Source organism: Anthonomus grandis, chromosome 5, assembly GCF_022605725.1.
Source record: "Anthonomus grandis grandis chromosome 5, icAntGran1.3, whole genome shotgun sequence".
Classification (NCBI taxonomy): domain Eukaryota; kingdom Metazoa; phylum Arthropoda; class Insecta; order Coleoptera; family Curculionidae; genus Anthonomus; species Anthonomus grandis.
In genome coordinates, this window is record NC_065550.1 from 30375598 (window position 1) to 30400736 (window position 25139).

At 32.4% G+C, this 25139-nt stretch overlaps 1 protein-coding gene across 3 annotated transcripts in view; it reads right to left on the minus strand.

The window, feature by feature from the left end:
• LOC126735886 (cubilin) overlaps positions 1-25139 on the minus strand; it is a 145697-nt gene that overhangs the window by 3111 nt on the left and 117447 nt on the right. For 2 of the 3 annotated variants that reach the window (XM_050439984.1, XM_050439983.1), the window contains 5 exons: positions 24891-25120; positions 23241-23414; positions 23048-23177; positions 16242-16423; positions 6730-6890 (listed from right to left, as the gene is read on the minus strand). In XM_050439984.1, coding sequence (XP_050295941.1) covers positions 6730-6890; positions 16242-16423; positions 23048-23177; positions 23241-23414; positions 24891-25120 — 877 coding nt within the window. Of the gene's footprint in view, positions 1-6729; positions 6891-15855; positions 16092-16241; positions 16424-23047; positions 23178-23240; positions 23415-24890; positions 25121-25139 lie in introns of those variants that run through there. The other variant, XR_007660535.1, reaches the window with a different exon arrangement.

Sequence of the window (25139 nt, forward strand, 5' to 3'; positions counted from 1 at the left end):
GATAAAAGCCGTTTCTACACCTGTGTCAGGAAGCCTCACCGACCATAATCTAGTATTAAATTTTCCAAAAATACAAAACAAAGTAAAACATTTAAAATACCGTAATTATAAAAACATTTGTTCTGAGGATTTTCGCAGAGATGCTGAGCAAATAGAGTGGAACGGAATTTATTTCACAAACAATATTGATACAAAATTAGATATTTTTAATACAAACACGCTCCACTTCAACAAAAATTAGTTAAAGAGAAAAATTTTATGCCCTGAATAATTGATAACATAAAACTTTTAATGCGTTTAAGGGATAAGACACACAAGAAATATTTAAAAAACAAAACTTTGGGTAACTTAGAACAGATAGACAGTTAAGAAATTTTACAAAACATGCTATTACACGGGAAAAAACTACTTATTTTAACCAATTTTCTTCAAAAAAAGGAAAAGATTTATGGGACAATGCTAAAAAATTAAATATATCACCAATAAGGCAGTTGAAATTCCCAATGAATTATGTGACCAGAGCAGATTTGCATCTTTTTTTCATCTACTTTTTAAGCTCCTAACTCTGCGTCAGATGACAAAATCTTTTTTTATCGTTCAAATGTCCATCCCAATTTTAATATCAAACTAAATTTTACGCTTATAGACGAGAATTCCCTGTTAAAGATTCTGAATGGTATATCCATTGTTGGCGATGATGGTATATCAGTGAGGGATATTAAACTTTGCTTGCCATAATGCATTCCACCCTTATTAAATATAATAAATTCCTGTATTTTATAAAGTTATTTTCCATTTTCATGGAAAAAAGCAATCGTGAAACCGCTAGCTAAAAATACGACTCCTAAAGGACTAAAGGATCTAAGACCGATCAGTATTCTTTCGGTAGTTTCTAAACTTCTTGAAAAACATATTAATAAACAATTGTACGACTTCCTAAACACGTCAAATTTTATCCCATCGTGCCAGTTAGGATTCCGATCTGGTTACAGCACCTCTACTTGTTTAGTTAATCTTTTAAATGATGTTCGTCACGGTGAAGATAAGAAACTAATAACTTGCCTGGCATTTCTCGATTTCAGCAAAGCATTCGATACGATTAGCCACAATATGCTATTAGCCAAGCTTCATTACTATGGACTTTCTGATAATTCTGTAAAATTTTTCGAACAATATTTAATAGATAGATCCTTTTGTGAGGAAATTGTGAGAGATTTTCAAAGCGTTCGATTTGAATTTGTACCAATTGCCGCAGGTGTGCCTCAAGGCTCAATTTTGGGCCCTCTGTTGTTTTCCATATATGTTACAGATATGAGCAATTCTATTGAAAACTCATAAAATTAACAATATGCTAATGATTCTCAAATATACACTTCATTTTCTTTAGATTATGTAAAAAAATTCTCCGATGATCATAATTTAAAACTAAACTCGTCTAAATCCTGTACGCTGTTTTTAATGCTAAATATCAGATTGAAAGAATTAGGCAATTATTTGTTCCACAAATAGATATATGCCTTTGGCCTCAGTTTCAGAGGTGAAAAATTTGGGTATAATTTTTGATGATTCGCTAACATTTTAAGCACATATTCATAATAAATTAAAAATTGTTTATATAAGATTGAAAAAACTTAATTATTTTAAAAAATGGCTACCATCCAAAATAAAGTATCAATTATGTGACTTAATTTTATTTAGTTTAATATTATCGGTATTCGACTACGGTGATGTGGTTTATGGTTCATCTTTGACGATGCAATTAGCACACCAAATACAAAACAGCTGTATGTGTTTTTCTTACAATATTCCATTTAGAGAACATATTAAACTTCATTTAAAAAATAAAAATATCCTTAATATGAGTTACCAAAGGCCGTTTGGACGAAAAAAATACCCTGTAACATTTTTTTTGCGGAAATCATTAGAATAGCATGTTCAAAAAGCTTAACTTAAAAAATGTAGGGTCGAATCGTACCGGCCTTCTGAGAAAACTCAAGAAAATGTTGGATTTCATTTATTTGGAGAATGATAGGTTTTTGAAAAAAATTGTAAGGACATCATTTTTTCATTGGGTTGACTTGCTGCGATGAAAATTACAAAAAGTAAATGGCGCCAGAGTTCCCAAAAAAGTGTTTTTTTTTTTTTGCTTTTTGGAACACATGAAGCCATGCTCCGCACGTATGGATAAGAAGCTACTTAAATTAAGGTTCGGCTTCTCGGGCCTACGAAAATTGTTTCTTAGAGGTTTTGAATTAATCGTTTTATTTAGACACCGTTGAAGATGAAGGATTGATACATGAATTTTTGAACTAAATATTGGCATATTTCATGGCAATTAAAAATAGTATTAATTTTTCCTATTATAATAATATTATAATAGGAAACCTCACGTCATATTTTAAAGTAGTTTTAGGCATCCAGCAAGCCTGCATCTGTAAGTTACTATAAAAAAAACCATGAAAAAAATATTACATTGGTAAAAAAACGATGATTTCTAAACCCTTCCAAATGCATTTTTAATCGCCGTGACGTGAACTATTTAACTACTTTAGTTTTTAACGCAGCGTTAAAGTGTTCAGGCCCGTATTTTATTTTATTGAAATATTTCATGATGGCGATAGTCAAATAATTTCAATTTGAATATAAAATAATTTCTTAAACAGAACTAATTATTTGTATAATTATAAAGAATTTTTGCAATTTATATTTATTTTTAAGTCTTTGTTAGGTTTTAATATTAAGTTGTGAACTAAATATTAATGATACCATTGAAGTCGTGCATGAAATTTGTTTAGCAGACGAATAGGTAAAGTGTGAAGTGACCTAGTGGCCTTATACATCGAAGGTTTTTAGACTCTATTTTATTTAAATGTATTTTTTATATATAATGGCTGCGAGGCCTAATTATACTTTCGATTTTATGGAAAATTTCTTAAGTAGAAATATATATACACCTACCAAAATCAGGCAAGAAAAATATTTAGCAGAAAAGGTGGTAAAGTTCATATATTCAAGTGTTCTGCCAGATATGGTATTTAGTTTCATTTAAATTTTTTATTGATTTTTTGTTTTAAAAAGTTGTAAACAGATTGATAATTATCTGGTTATAAAAGAAATAACAAAATTACCTCTCTAGTTCTTTGCTTGTTTGTGTGGCATTTATGTTATTTATTTATAGGAATAAAATAATATAAAACATAATTAAATAAATTAACTTAATAAAAGAAATAAATTTAATCATAATGTATAAATTTATGTTAAGATAAAATTTAAAACATATAGTCTCCCTCCACTCATATAGCTTAAAATCCCCAACATGTTTTGGACACAGCAGTGTCTATCATCAGGAGAACAATAAAAGGACTAGGTCGTGAATAAAAAAAAAAAAAAAACAAAAAGGGCACAGAAAATATCTTAAAATTAATTTAACTTCACACACAACAGAACTTGAGTTTATGCCAATAAAGATTGTTTACACTATAAATTTATTTCAATGTAATATTTCTTATATTCATTCTTCTGGATTTTCGCGGATCTAAGTTCGAGTAAATAGCAGTTCATAAAAAATCGGTCAATTAATCTTTCATTCTGACCCAGAACATTTACTTTTTTTAAATTATTTCTCTTTTACATCGAAAGGTGCCCAAAACAGCAATATGGTCTTCCAGTTACTAATAATTGACCCTGTCCTTGGAAAAAACGTTTTGTGGCTTTGATTAATTTCTTCATTTTTCCCTTTTTCAGGAGTGAGGTTTCTGGCACTAAATCGACATTTCATTTCCACTATGCCTTTTTCTCCAATAGGGAATCTGCTGCCAAATACAAAGCTTTAATTAATAAACAGACCACATTGCAAATTTTTTATTCTGCCTACCCCAATCAACGCTATCTGAATTCAATATTTTCGTATAGAGAAGTTGCTCACTCAAGGTTTTTGGTATCTCCATTACTCCTAGTACTAAATTTTCTGCAAATTGCCTTAAAATTAAATGCAGTAAGGCGCTGCCGGCGTTCTATGTATTATAGTATATTATACCACAAATATGATTTATGTTGTTCCATGGTATCTTTTCCTATTATTTTAATTTATTCTTCTTTTTAAGTTTTATAAGTTTCATAAATTACTTTTTTTCGAAAACGGCTTAAAGAGACAATCCATCATTTAAAAAAACTTAAAAAATGATATACAAGGCATTCCATTTAAAAAGTCAAAGTTGCTTGAAGCGTGGTTTACTAAACCACTATAAAAACCCAATTTTTAAAAATATTTATGGCCCGTGCCTTAGACTGTGTGACAAGTTTCGAATACAAAAAATCCAAAATATGTGTTGCCGTTTAATATTGGAAAATATGATAGCATATCTTATAAAATTATTGAAACTAAATGGTTAAATATGACAAATCGAAGGTTATTACATCTTGGAATCTTTTTTCATGAACTTATAAATAAACGTAAATATATGTCAACGTGCTTCATAGAAAAAATCAAGACCAATGACAGTATACACTCTAAAAATACTAGAAATAAAACAAAGTTCGTGATTCCTAAACATAAAACAGCATTTTTTCAAAAAAAATCTTTGTATACCTCTGTTCATCTTTATAATTCTTTGCCCGATTATATGAAAGTATTTACAACAAAAAAATTTAAATCTGTGTTAAAGTCTATAATAATGAGTAAGCAAGTACCAGGACTATAATTTGACCCACCGCTAGTCTGTCGCCTGCTGCCCGGAGCGTGAAATTTTCTCAGTAAAGTGACTATTTCTTTTTGAAGTTATGGTTTATTTATTTATTTTTTGTTGGGTATATTACGGAAAAATTTTTAGGTTTCTTTATATTTCCTTTTTTGTACATTTTTTTTCTTTAATTACTGTTAACTATAAGTTAAGACTACATTTGGCACATGTGTGTTATTTAGCATTTAATGAAATCTGTTAGAGGGCTGAGTTTGAATAGCCCTAGGCTAGACTTCGCCAACTGATAGGTTAAGAAACATATTATAATACAAATATTATGCAATGAATTTTTGCAAATAAAAGTCCTTTATTATTATTATTATTATTATATAGACGTGTCAGTGCGTCACTTAAAAAATTAGAATGCCATTGAACTCGTGTACCGATGCCTTATCAATGGAATTGTTCAAATAAGAAAAAAATATGTATAGGTTGTTAATTAAGTATATGCAATAAATTTGACAGGCGATTCTTTGAGTAATTCTAAGTCAAAAGGTTCAGATAAAGATGTGTCTAATCTGTCTCCAATGCATTGGTTTACGAGATACAGAGTCTTAAACTTAAATAAAAAAGTTGGTTTTGCATAAATATCCTTTCTCCAATTCTGTTGTAGTTTGGCGTTGTAATTTATAATAGTAAGGTATTGATTAAGTCCTAGTTTAATTAAATTTGTTTAAGTTCAGCAGCGTTCCGAGCGATACCTAATCCAATGTTTTTAGACTAGAAAAATGCACGCAACTGACTTTCGTGGATTTTATATATCTCTTTGTATAAATTATTCCAACGTACAGCTTTTTTGCCTCTTATTTTTTTGTATCTTGCTTAGTTTCCGAGAAAAAAAATCAAATGTAAAAACACAAAAATTCACATCCCTAGACCACACAAAAATTAGAGATTTTTTTAAATATTTTTTTTTGCAATTATCATAACAAAACATAAACTAATGCTATTTTATTTACTGTTTATTAAAATCTAGTTTTCAGTAAAAAAAATTATAAGAGATACAAATTTACAAAGAAAGTTTTTCCCATGTTTCTGGTGTGGTCTAGACATATGCAATTAGGTGCATTTTTTATTCTCAAAAACTAAAAAATTTAAAAAAAAATGCATAAAACTCAGTGGTACTGATTCCCCATTTTCACGATACGCTCAATAAAATAAAATCGAAATGGACCAGGCAGAGAGTAGAGAAGCTAAATGGGTTACTCCATTCATATCCCTTTTAAAGTCAGAATCTTATAGACTAATATCTTGTTTCTCTAATAGACATCCACACTTCCTGGATCCATCTATTTCTTAAAACACTCCCTAAATTTGCTTAAATAAACTTTAGACCTAATCAAACTATGAGTCAATCTCTGGGATCCTTCAATTTCTGGATTTCATTAAAAACTGGGATAATGAAACTCTTAATCTAAGAAATCTCTTAAATCTTACTTTTAAATTGTGAACATGTAAAACCATTCTTTTACATGTTTTATGGAGGTTCTCATTTATAAAAAGAGCTAGAGCGATGCGGTTTTTGCGACACCGTGCTACTTTTTAATGAGACTAAAGATGCACTAATCAAATCTGCTATAGCTATCTTTTGGAAAAAATGAATTTTCAGTCATCCCCTGTAACTTTGTTATTGTCAGACATGTTAGAAAAGTAAAAACTGACATTTGTAGATTTTTTGCGTAAAATTCTCTTTAAACGTCACAGTTTTTGAGATATTGACATAACTTCTATTTTCTCTTCTTAAGGATCTGAAGGTGTTTATGAGGGTTCCAAAACGGATTACATTAATTTATTTGTATGATATGTAAGATGTCTAGTCCCTTGTTATATGCATATTTTTTTTGTTGTCTAAACATTTATTACTGTATTAATTGTTTCCTTGGCTGAGAAAATTATGTAGATAGTAGTTAGGTTAGGTCTATTTGATTTAATTCTAATTTTTAATGTTAATATTAAAAATTTTATAATGGTCGCGAAATTCAAAACTTACCGGTACGTGGATGCTGCGACGCATCGCCATCTCCCTCTCCCTGCGCCGTCGCCGTTTTTTATGACAGATGACGCAGAAACAGATGAGACCTAACAAAATGGCGCCCATAATAACCACCCAGGACAATCGAAAGGGCGTTTGAGTTTCTTCAATTGGAAAACCTTCGAACAAACAGAAAAATTCACTTAAACACCTTGGGGGCATTAGTCAAAAAAAAAATTAACTGCAACAACTAATTAATGGTAGATGGCGCTCTGAACGTTTTGTTTGATGGGGAGGTGTATAAGCAGGTGGCTAGCGATCATATATGGTGGTTAAGGGATGATGATGTCATGCGATGATGATGTCAAGTTTCGCTAATTGCGGGACTCGTTTGGACCATAGAGAGCACGCAGTGGGGCTCCCTGTATTCCAAAAAAAGCCCCGAGAACAAACCTATTCTAACCTAAATTTAAACTGAATGCCATGCTGAACATAATAATACTAAGAAATTTTAATCTCTATTTGGTTTGAACGCACCATAAGGTATACATTTACTGGGCTTTTGTAGTCTAAAAGATACATTTCGTTGCCTGATTATATGTACAAATAATAACCAACTTAGAACGCTTATTTTGGGTTGGGGTTCCATTTTTTTTTCTAAATGAGAAAGTTTAAGTTCTTGCGAGAACGATTTGTCCAAAAATGATTTTGACTTATGCACTGTCTTAGTTAGCTGAAAATGCGTATAAACTCGATACAATTATTTCATGGATTAAGAAGTGGACATCGATATATGCGTGGAGGTGTATATATTAGAAGCTGAAGGTACCAGTACATGACATGATATCTGGTTTTGTACAGTATATCGGGTGTCCTATTAATAATGCTTCTCAGCTATATCTCAGCACCTAATAATGGTAAAATCTTTAAAAAAAAATTTGCTATAAAAGTGGCCTAAAAAAATGCTGAATATTATTTTGTTAATTACTCAGCTGCTAAAGAGCCTTGCAGCTACTTCGAAAGGTAAAATTCTATTTTCGCTAAAAAACTTCCAATAACGTAAGTTTCCATAGTAAGTTTTTTTTGTTCAAATTTTATAAAAATCTATAGCATTTCAGTATGACTAAAACTGTCTTTAATTTAACCTCAATTGGGCTTACGGTCATTAATTTATTTTCTTTCTTCCCTCTTTATATTCCAATTCATGTTTAATAAACATTAATTTTCTTTTTATCAAAGAAAATTAAACTTAATTGTATATTGGCACTCATTATTTTTGCTAGGATTACGCTGTCTATACGTGTGTAAATTAGCATCTCAATGTGAAATCATTAAATGCAGGTTTCGATGAACTAGTTAATTAAATTCATGATAACAAATTTAATATATTAGTTCTATCTGAAAATTGGCTTACATCAACTCAATATGCTAGTGCATTCATTATCGGTGGATATGATTTTTTTTTAAAGAGTATAGACAGGTTGGTAGGGATAGAGGGGTATTAACTCCAATATTCAATGCCAGTCAGTTAATTTTGATATTCATTTTAATATACTTGCAATGTATCGGTCTAAATTTTAAATTGGATAAAAAATAATTTGTTCCTATCTGCGTATCGACCACCTTCTACTAATATTGACCTTTTTTTGGACTTTTTTGAAAACTTATTATCATTAATATAGTAGCTTTTTATGATAGAGCAATTATTACTTATTTATGCAATTAATTGACAAATTTTCGCGATTTCAGAATTAAAAAAAATCATTTTGCATTGGAACACCCATAATATAAAATTATTAATTAAATTAAGGGACAAGGCGCATAAAAAATATTTAAATCTTTTTCATTATTATCGAGTTTTAAGAAACTGTATGAAACATACTATAATACGTAAAAAAACTCATATTTTAAAAAACTATCAACAAAGATCGGTGAAATCTCTCGATCCGCTGTCAAAAAGTTAATTTTTTTATATAACAGAGATTCTGAAATACCTCAAAATCTGTCTGATTCTAAATTGTTTAAATAACTAGCGTACTATTTATTTTTTTTAAACTTTAACATACAGGGTGTCAAAAATATACGCATTAAAGTGTACAACCTAGTCCGCCCCTGGTAAAGTAAACAAGGTAAATGTATTTTAAGGATGTCATTTTAAGAGGTCCCTAATAGTGTTCATCACATAAAATTTTTATTAATTTCTACCGGGTAGTTTAAAAGTAATTTATAAAAAACCAATTTCCAGCAGCGTTCTTTAGGAGGCTGTATCTTCGTAAAGAAGGCCTGTAGGATTTTTTTTTATAGGAACGTTCGGTATTGTTTTTCGATGTTCTACCTGAATCCGAGAGATTTTCCACATGAACCGGGACACCCTGTATATGTATATGAAAATAAAAAATCCATTTGACCAAACAATCCAATTTTCCAATTTGAAAATGAAAAAATCCAAATATCCACTATTTAGAGAGGAATTTTTTATTTATCAGTCTATCTACTAACGTTTGAAAGTAAACATTATTACTAGCAATTTGGTATATAATATTTTTTCCATTAATAAACGCCAATGGCATTAGAGAGATGGAAAGAAGTCTATCCTTTAGTGAATGAAATATTGCTAATTTATGGGATGTGACATGGTTAGAGTCAAATGGGATACATGATCGGTTTGTGTAGGTTTTCTATAAATATAATATATCAAATTAGCTTCCTTTTTTCAGGAGAATGTCTAAGAAATTACGGCTATTGTTATTTTCCACCTCTATGGTGAATTTTATGTTGGAATGAAGACTGTTTAAAATAGCAAGAAAATTATTTAAATCTAGTCTAGAGCTTTTCCAAACCACAAAATATCATTAACATTACGGTGCCTACATTTCTGAAGAGGACCTTATTTTCAAAAAAGGACATAAAGATTTTTGCCAAAAAGAGAGACTGGAACCGATAAGGAGGCCCTATCATTCTAAAATATCAGTAACGAAATATACTCTGGGCTCCACTCAAATTAGATTAGGGCATCAGAAGATTCTACTATCTGAGTTGCCTCCCTTCTAGGAATACTAGGAAAAAAATTGACAATATCAAATAAAATCAATAAATAATTATCTGGCATATTGATATTAATTTTGTCTTGTAGAGAACTCAGTGTTAAGCCATTTTGCACTATAATAAGAAGGAGCATTAATAAAATTTATTACTGGTCTTATTGGATTACCTCTTTTATGAATTTTTAACGTACCATATAGTGACGGACAGAAATCGTTCATAGCAATATTAGGTTTAGATTATTGTAAGTTTCTTTAAAATCATATTATATAGGTTCTACCCTCTCCCAAGTGACAAGTCAATTTCCTTATCTGCTTTACTCAAAACCAAATCATATTGCTTTATTTTGTGTTTAATAGCATTTATGGATTTTTGTTGTTTGTGAAAATATTAATTTTTTGTATAGGGTTTCAGGCGTGGGGCTCTATTTAGAGAAGGAAGCGAATAAGGAAGCGAAGAGACAAAGATCGCTTAATGCCTTGGCACTCTATAAACATTTCCTTATAAACTTCGTTGTTGCTCGGGCATAGAGAATTCGATAATTATCTATTCTAAAATTGCCTGGTGCAATTGTCCAGCTCTGAATACAAGAAGAAGAAGAAAATGACCATGACATTTTGCCTTTTTTTTATTTTGCTTAGGTCAAATGTTTGTTGTGATGTGAAACTTAGAACTTAGTTTTTGGCTTTGTTTTACTGTTTTACATTAATTTTCATTGGTTCTAGCGCCTAAAACGCTTAGTTCAAGCATTTAAAATTTTAAAATGCTTCCTGTGCAAAGATTTTTAATTAACGAGTTGGAAAATCGGCAGCGAATGCAAGAAAATCGTCTTGAAAAACGAGTGATGAGAGACATGAGTGACCCTTTTGCATTACCGGACCGCAGATTTTCGGAACTCTTCCGGTTAAATAAAGACCTAGTGACATATCTTGTTGGGCATATAGTTAATGCTTGTGCAGTACTTCATAATTTATGCATACGTGCTGGGGTCGAGTTTGAAATAGAACCCCTAGCTGATAATGTTAATGTCTTTCCAGATAATATACAGATTGATAATAATGTTTTAAATATGGCACGCCTTGTAAGGCAAGAAATTGTTCAAAGATATTTCTAATAATAGTTGTAAGTTTTTAATTAGTAATAATTTAATAGAATTGTATAATATATACTGGCCTAAACCTGCAGCTCTCCTCCTGTGGTAGAAAAGAAATTTGTGTAATATATTTTAACTGTCTCTAATTCAAAAACTATTTGATGTTACACTTTAGTCAAATAGTTTTTGAATTAGAGACAGTTAGAAAACTACTTTTTTCGACTTTAAGAGGTTATAGAGCCTTAACTATTTATCATAGGATGGAATGATTTTTACATTTGTATCCTAACTTTTTATGGTGTACCTAATGACATACATACATATCTAGCATATTTTTTGTAAAAGTTGATTTTTTTTATTGATTACTTAGACTAGGAACTTAATTGATTACTTAGGAACTATTGGTAATTAAAGAAAACAAAAAAAGTTATTGGTATCTTCTTTTTTACTATTTCGGACACAAAATTATTAAAATGATGAGTAATTTTTAGTTATTTAACAAAACACAAAAAATATATTTCTCAAAAACCAAAAACAAATTCCTTATAACTATTTCATTGATAAGTTAATTAATTAGGCCAATAGTTTATTCTTTCCCACAATACACGCTAAAAAAGGAAGAAAATAATATATTTACAATAGAAAGGTCCTTTTCGTTGTCGCTTAAGAAAGCGAGGTCGTCTATATTCGTTCTGTAACGAAAAAGCCCGAACGGCGTTACAGAGTACGAAATACCGTCGAGATAGAGAATAGAGAGTTTATCTATCGCTATTTGCGTTACAGAGTCCCACCTCAGGGAGCTCGTTCTACGTAAAAATTATCAGGCACTCCGGACAGAGTCAAACAAGAACGTTTCCAATAGAATTAAAAGCCACCTCTACGTCAGGAGAGGTTATGTTAAATTTATTTAAATCAAGGCTTGGACTAAGTTTTAATTCTTTAGCAAGAAAATCTAGTTCGTCCTTTGTTGTAAGTGGACAAATTTAAAATCATTTTAAAGAAGCAGCATATGTTTTAAACCTTTTTGGCTTGCGACTGTTTATTTCATGCTGGCTGATGCCAATTTACGATCAAAAAGACTTTTAAGAGTACTGAGGATTACTCCGTCCTGTAAGGGTATGGAGAAAGTTCGGACGTGCAGCACGTTTGGCCTTTCATCAAGAAGTAGTTCCTTACTAAGGAGGGACATAGTAAGAATATGGTAAGTAATGTTTTTGGGCCAGATGCATGGTTATCAGCACTCCCCTTATTCATATAGGTACAAGAAACGCTGACGGGAAACATCTACTTAGAAAATGTTATAAGGCTAATTGCTCTACTTTCAAAAGAAGAATTCGAATCAAATTCCATTTTTATTAATGACAACGCCCATTCACATCGTACTAGAAAGATCCAAAATGTGTTAGCTAAATCCAAGGTCTTAGCGAATGTACTGGCCAGCACAATTACCGGACATAAATCCGATTGAGCATATGTGGGATATGTTTCCAAAAGCCATATTAAGGAAACCAAACCCACCTTGGTAGGTTCAACGCTCGAACACATCACACCCGGTGAGAGCGGCTAAGTTTAACTACATACAATGCCATTTTCTCTTTATTATTTTCATGTGATCTGTGAAGTGTTTTAATTAAATATTTAGTGCTCCTATTGACTCTTGTAATGAAATAAGAGTGATGTAAGGTTTCCTTTAGTACCTGTTATTTTTAATCTTATTTTAGAATCTTTTTAGATATAGACAAGACGGCTTTTGGCAATGGCAATAGCCGAAACGTGTCGGACATTTTAAAGTTTTTAATAAACACAGGAGATTTGAGACACTCCACCCTGAAGAATAAGTCAAGTCTATTCAAAATAAGTTCCAGCATTTTTTTGGGCCCCTTTAAAACAATTTTTTTTTGAAAATTCTACCATAATTAAGCGACGAGATATTGCTGAGGAACATGATTAATGGTGCACCCGATACAATAATGAAAAGTATAATTTGTAGGTACCTCAATTCTACAGTGTGTCCCGGGATGAGCGAATTTATACGTAAAAATGACAAAAAATTTTGTAGTGGAAATTTGACCGTTTGGCATCCAGCCCTGATTGATTAAAAAATAAAATTTAGCGTATTTTTATTTTTTTTTTTAAATCAAGCATGCTTGATTGACGAGCATTTTTAAAATTTTATGAGTAGGTAAAGTAGTATTTCTAGGCAAAATATAAAAAAGTAGTTTAGAATGCAAAATTATGCCCGAATACCAAATTTCATAACCATAGGCCTACTTTGATTTTTACCTTTTGTGTACCAATTATTTTTTTTTATTCATATTTAATTATTAGAGAAAAACTAACTAATTTATTTATCTAATAGTTAAATAACTGATCTAAGAGTTACAAACCATCCTCAAAAATATGTTTGTAATAAAATGTACATAGTACGTCTAATTTAACAAGAAAATGTATTTTATTTACTTCTTTTAAATTTAATCGAACCTCCATTATTGAAAAATTTTTCAATATCTTTTCTAAACACTTTAAAAGAATTTCTAATTTCTTCATTGGAAATTGAATTACAAGCATCTGCAATTCTTTGTTTTAATAATTCCCTGTCATTTAATAATGGCTCGGAATAAACAATTTGCTTGAGCCGGCCCCATAAATAGAAATCAGAAATGGTTAAATCAGGTGACCTCGGCGGCCACTCAATTGGGCCGCGTCTTCCAATCATTTGATTGAAAAGTTCTATTCAACCATTCTGCTACTCGAATAGTGGAGTGCGCTGGACAGCTGTCGTGTTGAAAATAAAGATTTATTCTTTGATCAACTGGTAAAGGTTCTAAGTATTCTTCAAAAAATCTTTCCAAAATTTGAAGATACGTTTCTTGAATAAGAGATCAAGATAAAGTATGGTGCAATAATACCTAAAAAATTAATTAAAAAAAAAATTATTTTTTAACCAAGCAGGGCTGGATGCCAAACGGTCAAATTTCAACTACAAATTTTTTTGTAATTTTTACGTATAAATTCGCTTATCCTGGGACACACTGTACAGTGGCGTATCCAGGGGGGGGGACAAAGGGGCAATTGCCCCCCCCAGAAAAGCTAGGGAGAAAAAACATAAAAAACATATATTGAGTTCTGCTAATAACGCAACATATTTAAGTAGTACAATACAAAACGAAATAAAAAATGCATGTAACACAAATATTTTACGAAAAATAATAGCAGAAGTAAAATCTGCAAAATAGCAATCTTGGCAGATGAGACAACTGATATTGCCAAAATAGAGCAGTTTGTTCTTTGCGTTCGGTACGTATGCGATAATTTATCTATTGAAGAGTCCTTTCTTTAATTTATTCCGGTAACTTCAACCACTGGGCATAATTTAGCAAAAACAATTATCAAAAATTTGACAAACTGGGGTTTAGATTTAAATAATTTTAAAGGCCAGGGTTACGATGGGGCAGCGGCAATGAGTGGTCAGTTTTCTGGGGTACAGGCTATTATAAGAAAGGAATATCCTACAGCTTTATATGTTCATTGCGTCTCACACTCCTATAACCTTGCTATATCCGATGCATGTTCTGTCCAGGCTGTACGAAATTGCATGGGTGTTATTGAAAATGCTTACAATTTTTTTAATACTCCCAAACGTCAAAATATTTTAACTAAAAAAGTAAATGAAATGCCGGATAATGAGAGATCAAGACGAGACAGATTAAAACAACTTTGTGCTACTAGATGGGTTCAAAGACAAGATTCAGTAAGCGTAATGAGAGAGCTTTTAAATTCTGTGGTATTGGCTTTAGAAGAAATCGCTGAGTGGCCAGACAAAGAAACGTCTACTTGTAGCAAGTTGTTACTAAACACCTTACATCAGAATTCCTTATTACTCTTTATGTAATTGAACATGTTTTTGCATTTACCACTCCGTTATTAAAGTTGCTGCAATCAGTTAATATTGATTTAGGCAAAGCAATATTACTGGCTGAAGATTGCTTAAAACAGCTTAAAGATTTACGTCATAAAGCAGGTAATAGTTTTGCAACTATTTTTGCAGAGGCAAAAAAAATATAAACAAATAATTTGGTTTAGAAATAACAAAACCACGCATAACTAGCAGACAAAAAAATAGGGCAAATGTTGAAACTAACACAACTGAAGAATATTTCAGAATATCAATATTTATTCCGTTTTTAGATTGCGTCTTATTACAATTAGAATAGAGATTTGTTAAACATAAAGATATATTACAATCATTTAACTATCTGATTCCATCAGTAAATAAGAAACTTGATAATCAACTTCAAAGTCTTAAGTATTTGGTAAATTTTTATAAAAATGATTTCAATGCAAATGATAAAATTGTTCATTTACTATGGTTTCTGCGGAACTCCAACTTTGGTATAGAAAATTTGAAGCCTGTGCACCAGAAAAATATCCGAGCTCCGCTCTCGATGCCCTAGTAATGTGTGATCAGGATATATTTTCGAATATATTTATACTGTTAAAGATTTTTTGTACTTTACCTGTCCCTTTACCTTCTACTTTACCCTCCTTTTGTGCCTGTTTTACTATCCATATATTATATTAGTATCTTTTATTTTTCTTTATTATTGTAGCTTTTAAATTAATAAAAGCATTTCAAAAACATGGTAATTATTTCTCTCTTCCTGATGAATAATACCATATCTCCGATAATAGGCCAAAACATACACATACATACATAAGTATATTGTATATTAAATGGTGATAAACCATGTTGCCCCCCCCCAGGAATGAATCCTGGATACGCCACTGACACTGTATACGTTTTTTCCAGATTCACTACCCCATAAAATGAACCGTCTAATAAATATCCCTACAGGATCTCAGTTTCTTATATACACCTCCATGCCATAGACCAAATAAATTTTCAAATTTACGACACAGTTTCTACGTTGGTTTCGAACGCAACCAATGTATCTTCAGGAGCAGCACCATCAAGAATATTTATAAGAAAGAGATAGAGAGCGACTCACGTGGAAAAAAAACGTAGGATTAAGGGTTTTTTTGTTTGTTTGTTTTTTAGGGTAGGTCAGAGAGTAGGGGGGTGCGGTCAACTAGTGAGACAGTTGTAGCAGTAGTGGTAGTAGAAGGAGAAGCGTCGCCAGCGTCAGTGCTTGTGGGGCGGCGCCCGGACACGTGGAGCGCCGCCGCTCGCATGCACGGGACGCCCCCTCATCTAAGTCGACCTGCTGCCGCGACGCCGCGCCACCTGCACATACACACACATACACATATAAGATATATTATACGTCAGTGTTGTCACACTCGCGCGTGTACGTCACTACTTGTAACGCGGCGTTGCCGTTTTATATTTAAAAGAAAAACCGCTTATTAATTCGAGTATTAAGTAAAAACTTACAATCTTTCTCGTCGGAATCGTCGTCGACCCCGCAGTTTGGCACGTTATTGCACTTGAGGTGGAACGGGATGCAGAAAAACGATTTTGCGCACTGGAATTCGTCGCAGGACGGACCATCCAACACCTCCGTCCAGTAGGCCTTGAAACCCGAATAGCCTACGGCTTTGTCGGCAGTGATAAAGCTTAAATTCCAAAAAAAAATTACCACCTTCAGAACAGTCTCTTGTATAAATATATAATGAAGAAAATTATAATCAGGATCTTGAGCTTCCGCCAAAGATTACATAATTATTGTGATATTGATATCATTTTGATGTAATAGTTTCTTGATCAAATAACGTAACATTATTTATTTTATGTGAAATGAATATTATAGGAAATTTAAGGAAAGAAGGCTCGTATGATAACTTATTTTAAAGCTCTTTTAAGTCTGAATACAACCGCCAAGTTTAAAATGGCTGCTATCATTTCTCTGGATATAAGACCTTTTCAAAATTCTGAAGAAAGCAAAACATGAAACATAGACATTTTCAATAATTTATTTATTTTAATCTTAAACGCGTTAATTTTATTTTCCAAAGTGGTGCCTATTTATAAAATAATCGGCTTTAGTCCCTTACGAGTAGATTAAATAACCCCTAAATAATAGTTCTGTTGACTCAATAAAGGATTTAGGAGTAGTCTTTGATACTCAACTCACATTTGGGGAACACTGTGACCTTGTGGAGGGGAAGGCCTCTCAGATGTTAGGTTTTGTTTTACGAACTTGTCGTGACATGTTTATATCTACTTTGAAGATACTTTATTGTTCATTAGTTAGAAGTCATTTAGAGTATGCCTCGATCATTTGGTCTCCTTTTTATAATTGTCACAAAATGCAACTTGAAAGAATCCAAAAGAGGTTTACCCGGTACTGTTCCTACAAGTTGAATATGCAGGATAACCTACTTGACATGGAGGCAATATTGGGACTTCAATCGTTGGAATCTAGAAGGATTCAAAGTGACCTCAGCTTTATGTATAAGGTTATTCATGGGCTTATTGATTGCCCTGCTCTCATCAACAGCTTTAATTTAAAGGTCCCTGCACGCACCCTAAGGAGACATGAACTGTTTGCTTTACCAATCTGTCACTCCAACTATTCTTTACATTCTCCAATCTGTCGTAGTCTTGCCTATTTAAACTCTCACCCTGAACTTGATCCATTTGCAAGCTCACACTCTGGATTTATTGGTCAACTGAGTCAAATATTTTAATTTATTGTTTTCTTATTGTGTTTATTTCTTGTGTATATGTTTTGAAGACTGTCTATTTATGTTGGTGATAGTACTTTTATTATGTTAATTATACATATTTTACTTTATTTAATATTGTAACCAAATCTTTTGTAAAATGGGGTTTCCCGTATATTGATTGAATAAATAAATGAATAAAGTTTATTAAATTAGTAAAGTTACTATAATCGCCAAAAACTTAATGAATGAATTCAAATTTTAATGAATTTTTTTTTTTAATATTACTAAATACTTTAAAGTGACTGATACCTTTTTTAATAATGACAGCTTGTTAAAATTCTGAGTTTTGATACTAATTCATAATAAATTAAAAAAGCAAGGAAAGGCATCGCCTACTGCCAGTAAAAATGGATAGATAAAAATACCTACCCTTATGTCGTTCAAAAGACACAAGTTTATTAAATGAGGTCCATTTATTAAGTACTCCAATTAAACCCCGCCTACTTCCATACAATAACAAAGGTTTTGCTAAAAACGAAGTCTGACATTTTCTAGAAGTTCAGGTGTTTTCATCTGACAGACATTCATAATCCTTCGGTGTCCAGGGTTTAGGGTTGGGTAGCTTAAACATTACTTTTTAAATACCCCCACAAAAAAAATCAATTGGCGTCAAATCAGGCGGCCAGGCTGGCCATTCCATATAGGGTCCCTCTCCTTCCAATCCAAATATTAAAAAATATCTCCTCACATTACCAGCATAGTGTGGAAGGCGTACCTTCCACACTACCTTGTTGGAAAATGACTTGATCCTTATCATAATCGTTTTCGCCTTCAATTACTTGTATTATTCTTGGATTAACTGCATTTACCAAGAGATCTTGACACATTTCATCGTTCAAATTTCCGGATAGAAAATCGTCCCAACAATAAGTCTCCAAAGATTCCTGTCCAAACATTTGACTTCTCAGGGGACTAGGTATGAACTTCGCGAAACTCTTCAGCATTGGCATCTGACCAGTAAAGGCAGTTATGACGATTTACTTTTCCATTAAGTAAAAACGTATATTCATCTGAGAACCAAATGTCGTAAATAAGACGGTGATTAACAATGATCAACTCACTATAAGGGTTTTACGAAATTTTACTCGTCTATCATGATCATCCTCATTTAGTTGCTATATCAGATACTTGCTATATCAGATAAATTTTTTTAAGGATGGAATTTGTTTTGTTTACAAGCAAAAGTACTAGTACTTGTACTTGCACTACTTGTAGACTTTGTCTAGCTAAGGAAAGGTACAGCACGTGTTGTTCGGCTCGGTTGCGCAGTAAATTTGTTTACGCCGCTGCCAAAGCAACGGTATCGATCGCCCCGATTTGCATATAAACAGTGCCGTTGCGTTAATTCTTATATTTGTGTTCTGTGCTCAGCTTTGAAACAGATGGTGTACCTTTCCTTAGCTAGACAAGCTCTAGTACTTGCTTGCTAAGTACCCTATGAACGCAACTTTTGCTTACTTCTGTATTTGTCGCCAATTTTCTGACATTTATTACTGGTAAGATTTTAGGGATGATGTCACTTCCTCGTAAAGGGTTTAAAGGTATTAGGATGGTCTCTTAGTTAATAAGTTACCCCTTCAAAAATTGACTTGTGCTTTTTAAAAAAGTATCCAAAACACCACACCACCTTTTTAATTCTCGCTGTTTTTAGGATTTTAAAAAAGCTCCCATATCCAGAGAAATAACAGCTGCCACTTTAAAGTTGGCAATTATATATTCAGAATTAAAAGACTTTTAAAATAAGTAATAAAAGTAATAAAACTTTAAAGTAATCCTTGTTTCCATTTAACATTTTAAGGGTGATCCACCACCTCCTCTCGTAGGAGGTTGTTTTCGCTGGGACACTCTGAATGTATTTACTTTATATTTATTAGTATTATATTTATACCAATTTTTTAAGAAGAATCGTCAGGGTAGAGGCGGGGGCGTGGCGGCTTATGTAAAAGACAAGTATAAAGTTAATATTGTTTCATTTGACTTTAATATCAATGCTCAATTGGAACTTCTTTTCTTAAAAATAAAAATCAAAAATAAAAATTAAGCTTTTGGTGGTTTTTATAAGCCCCCTACTCTTAACTTTAATAGCCTAAGTTCTGATTTTGATAATATATTTTCTTTTATATACCCGTGTGTTGACGAGGTTTTCTGTTTAGGAGATTTTAATATTAATCTTTTAAATTTAAGTAATCCCCTTACATCATTATTTGAAAATTATAATCTCACTCAAATAATTGAAGACCCAACCAGAGTCTCGGCTACTTGCAGCACTCTTCTTAATGCAATATTTGTGTCTAATGTGTCTCTGATACATAATAAAGAGGTCATTTGCGCAGACAACATCTCAGATCACAACTTTTTCTGTGAGCTAAATTTAAACAGGGTACCCATAGTACCTAAACTAATTGAGTACAGGTGCTTTAAAAATTTTAATAACCTACTTTTCTTGCAGGATTTATATTTACTACCATGGGGTAGCATTTTATATCAAAATAATATCGATAGTAAGCTAGTAATTTTTAATAATTTAATTCAAACACTTTTTAATAAACATGCTCCTTTTAAAAAAGCAAGAATTACTAAACCTAAAGCTCCTTGGCTAACATCTGAGGTACTTCTTTTCCAAAAACAACTCAATGAGGCATTAAGGAAATTCAAGGCAACAAGGGATATACAAGATTGGGAGAATTTCTGAAAAATCATACTCTGGCTACAATTAGAAGAGAAAAAAAGAAGCACCTTAATCTGTTGTGTAACGAAAAAAATAAACGTCAGCTTTGGTCGTAATTAAAAAAGTTTAACATTTGTAGAGATAAAAATAATACCAATATTCCGGAACACCTGTCTGATCCAAATCAAATTAACATCTTTTTTTCTCAATTTCTTCAAAATTCTGCGAATTGTGATGAACAAATTCAGTGTTATAATAATGGTGTATTTGATAAAAGCCCTGCATTTCACACTTAATCTTGCAACTGTTGAAGATGTAAGTAGAATTTTAAATAGTATTAAGTCTAATGCGACTGGTGTGGATCAGATTTCACCAAAAATGTTAAGGTATTGTAGCCCCTTTATTGATAAGTACATATGCCACATAATAAATTGTTGTATAGAAGCTCACTATTTCCCCGATCAATGGAAAATTTCGATCAAAAGTTGCTAGCCCAGAAAATTACAACGACTTGTGCGTTATAAGTATAAGTATCCAGTACTTTCAAAAATATTTGAAAAGGTACTTTACCATCAGATGGTTTGTTATTTTATTAATAATGACATTATTCCGGCTACGCAATGTGGCCTTAGGGAGAACTTTGGTACCTCTGTAGCTCTACTAAACGTGCTGGATGATACAATGGACGCTATTGATAAACAACAGATTGCTGTTCTGGTGCTTTCAGATTTCTCTAAGGCGTTCGATACAATAAATCATGCCCTTTTACTAGTTAAGCTTAAATATTATGGCTTTTCAATGGAGTCTATACAGTTACTTGAGTCTTATTTGAATAATAGATTTCAGACAATATTTACAAATAATTCTTATTTTAATCAGGCTCACATTTTGTCTGGAGTGCCCCAGGGTTCTGTCCTGCGACCTCTGCTTTTCCTTGTATATACAGCAGACATTCTTAAGTCCTTAAAAGTTTGTAAGGTGCAAGCGTTTGCTGATGATACGTAGATATATACAACTTTTTAAACCTGATAATCTTAAAGAAGCGGAGATTGGTATAAACAATGACTTAAATATAATAAATCAATTATCAAAAAAACATAATTTAAAATTAAATTCCTCAAAGTCTTGTTTTATGGTTTTTGGAAATACAAATAAAATTACAAATATTAAAAGTGTAATAAATGTTCATGTGGAGGGCTCTAAGCTTTCGGTTGTTGAAACTGCCAAAAATTTAGGCATTGTGATGGACAGTAAGTTGAGATTCAGGGAGCATGTTAAAAAAATTGTTCAAAAATCGTTTGCAGCTTTAAAACTCTTATATAGTAATAGAGATATTCTTAATCTAAGTCTTAAACGCAGCCTATGTGAGGCCATGGTGCTCTCTAATTTTAACTGCTGTGATTATGTTTATGGTTTTTGCTTAGATAATGATTGTAAAATGCGCATACAAAAAATTCAAAATGCCTGTATCAAATTGGTTTATGGCTTACGTAAGTATGATCATATTTCGCAATATTTTAAAACAATTAACTGGCTTAAAATGGACAATCGTAGAATTCTTCATTTTTCCACTTTTTTGATAAAAATCATTAGCAGCCCAAAGGCACCTGCGACTATAAGGAATAGATTGTTGTTTAGAGCAAATGTACAAGGGGTAAATGTTAAAGCTAGAAATAAGGTAATCATGCCGGTCCATAGGAGTGCTATGTTTCAGCGATCGTTTTCTTACAATGCTGTTCAGTGCTACGTGCTCATTTCTGGCTATTGATTTTATGTTCAACTCATCTGTCAAGTCAATGCCAATAATGTCACATCACATGCTTGGAGTTTTCTTGTTTTTCCACGTGTAAGACGGGTCTGCTTAATAAAGTTTTCCATTTGTAATGAAACTATTAATTTATTTGTATTTAAATTCCGTAGTAAGATTCATTTGAAGATCTTAACAAAAACCGGTTTGAAAATTATCATCTTTAGTTAATATCATTTAATATTAAAGTTATTATACTGTAATGATAAAATAATTTACATATTTTAATGAAATAATTAAATTTATTTATTTTTTACTAATAAATTGACCATGCATAAATAGTTTTTATTTTATAGAAAAGCAGTGGGGTACATAATATTTTTCAAAAATATTAAGCTAAATAAAAAAATATACGCCACTGGTTAAACTTTAAAAAATGTCCTACATTAAAAAATAACTGTTGATACTCAGAGGAAGTGTGTTAAATTTCATAAACATACCTAGGAAGTTATGATAAAGAAACGATTTTAACACTTTGTACCCCAAAAGCTTTTTAATCACATAAGGATCAGCATCTTATTTTGTAACATCCTGTATCCTAGAATGTTCAAATAATTATGTATTTTTACTGTCTAATGTATTATAAATTATTTATACATTTATTATTTTGCGTGTTATAATAAAATTGCAATACTTCTTACCTTTATGTCAAGTATTTGGAATATTCAATTTAAGGGAATAGCTTTTTAGCATAATTTTTTAGGTTCAACACTGAAGAATAGGTACTTATATTAAACTCTGAAGCTAAAAGTAATTCTATTCCTTGTACTATAAATGCACCCTCTTCTTAAAATATGAATAACCATACTTTAGCATTAGTTGAATATGCTAATACTTAACTTTAAAAGTACATTATTCCTAATCCAAGCAAGAGCTAATTTTAACTTGGTACAGTGCATGATGTTATTATACTTGGGGAATACTAAATCTAAAATATTTTAGAACTAACGCTTTTATTCTTGACCGTACTGGAGTTTTTCCCGTGTATATCCTGAGTGTAATCTCCTTCAATAAAACACACAAAGATTGAACTTACCTTAACCTCATTTGGTTTGAAGTAGAAATGTATTGCCATTTGTCACCTAACGCCTTTTCTCCGCAGATTTCTTTGCCTGGTGCGGCGATGTCCGTCCACAGTCGTAAGACGGCTGCAGGACATCCACGACCTAATAATTGACAAAAATTGTACAAAAAAAAACATATTTATTCCATTAGTGAAGTGATTTTACCGCTTGGTTCGCCCTCTATCGCAAACTTATCGAAAATGATCAGGACTCGGTGCTGCGGCTTCACGTTGATGTACCAGTTACAACTTTTCGACGCCTGGTTCAGTTTCGGGGCGTCGTAGTTCTTAGGAAAGTTCGGACTCAGAATTTGACCGCTGTCCGTGCTACTTATATTAGCTGCAAGTACAAGAATTGAGTTAATACGTACACTACTTACGTTACTAATTGTATCTCTTTTGTAAATTGCATATAGGCTTAAACAGCCAGACCTATCAACTATGGTTCGTTGAAAAACACTGAGTACTTAAAAGTAGTCTTGCAAATAACAAACAATGTAGTGAAAATATGCACTTCTTCTAAAAAAGCTCGTTTCCGATGAAATTTGAAAAATTTAAAGGAGTTTAGTCTTCAAGAATTGATTTTGTGTAACATTGGTAAATAATTTCGCTTGCTTCTTGAGGATTGTCACCGTTTCTTTGCTGGTTTTTCAACATTCTTTAAAATGGCTAAAACAAAAGAGTTATCGGTAGAAACAAAAGGTATTCATATCATTGGACTTCATAGGGATGGAAAGACTAACCGTTAAATTTCGACGGATTTGCGAATTCCAAGGCGGACTGTCGATTATAATGTTAGGAATTTCACCAGAGAAGGGACTATTAGCAACAAACCTCGATCAGGAAGGCCAAAGGCAACAAGTTCAAAGGAGGATTTAAATATTATAATTACAAGCAAACGTAATAGACGCCTTACCGCCCCTGTAATCACACCAAAAATCAACAAGGAGCATAAAAAAGCAGCAAAAAAGGTCAGTGTTTCGACAGTAAAACGGCGACTTTATAATGCTGGTCTTAAAGGACGTTTAGCTGTATCAAAACCGCAACTGAAGGATGTTAAGAAGAAGAAAAGACTTGAGTGGGCCCAATCACACAACGAATGGACCATTGATGACTGGAAGAAAGTTCTCTGGAGTGACGAGTCGAAATTCGAGGGTTTTGGAACGAAGAGGCGAGTTTTTGTTGTCGCTGAGAACTGTACGGTGGCTTCAGTTAAACACGGCGGTGGATTCTTCGAAAAGAGGGTCACGAAACAAGTGACAATGTACTTCCTTCTGGTACTCGAATAATTGGGGAAAACTTCATCTTTTAACATGACAATGACCCCAAGCACACGTCGAAATTGTGCAAGCAATATTTAGGTCAATTACAAAGGCAACATCTTCTGAAAGTTATGGTATGGCCCCCACAATCACCGGACCTCAATCCTATCGAATTACCGTGGGATGAATTGGATAGACAAGTGCGAAAATCATGCCCCACATCAAAAGAAGACTTGTGGAGGATCATCCAAGAAGAGTGGCACAAGATACCTCAGGAAACTTTGAACAAATTAATTAGAAGACTACCGAAACTCTGTGGAGCTGTTATTAAAAATCGAGGCGGACATGTAGATGAATCCAAAATTTGATTTTCTTAAATTTAATTAATTGAAAAATGTATTGTTTATATTCATATTAATATAAATAAACCGTTTTACAAGAATAAGTGATGGGTTTATTATTTTTAGTTATAACTTTAAAACAGTCATATGTGAGCAAATACTTTTGAGCGGTAGTGTATATACAATTTCTGCGCCTAGTCTGGGGTCACTTACCTCCACAATCACCAAAAATCGACTTGGCCACCTCGAAACTGTATCGGGCCTTAAATCCGCTCGCCACGTTCGCTTTATCCGAGTGCAACAGTACTTTGAGTCCTACCGCTCCCCGATTGGATTCTATTGGACCGGGAGCGGACACGTGACAATAACGGCCAATTATCGTCTCGGTACCGTCCCGATACACGTTGTAGATCTCTATCCAGTCCTCCTGACAAATTTCCGGCCTGTACACACGTGAGAGGT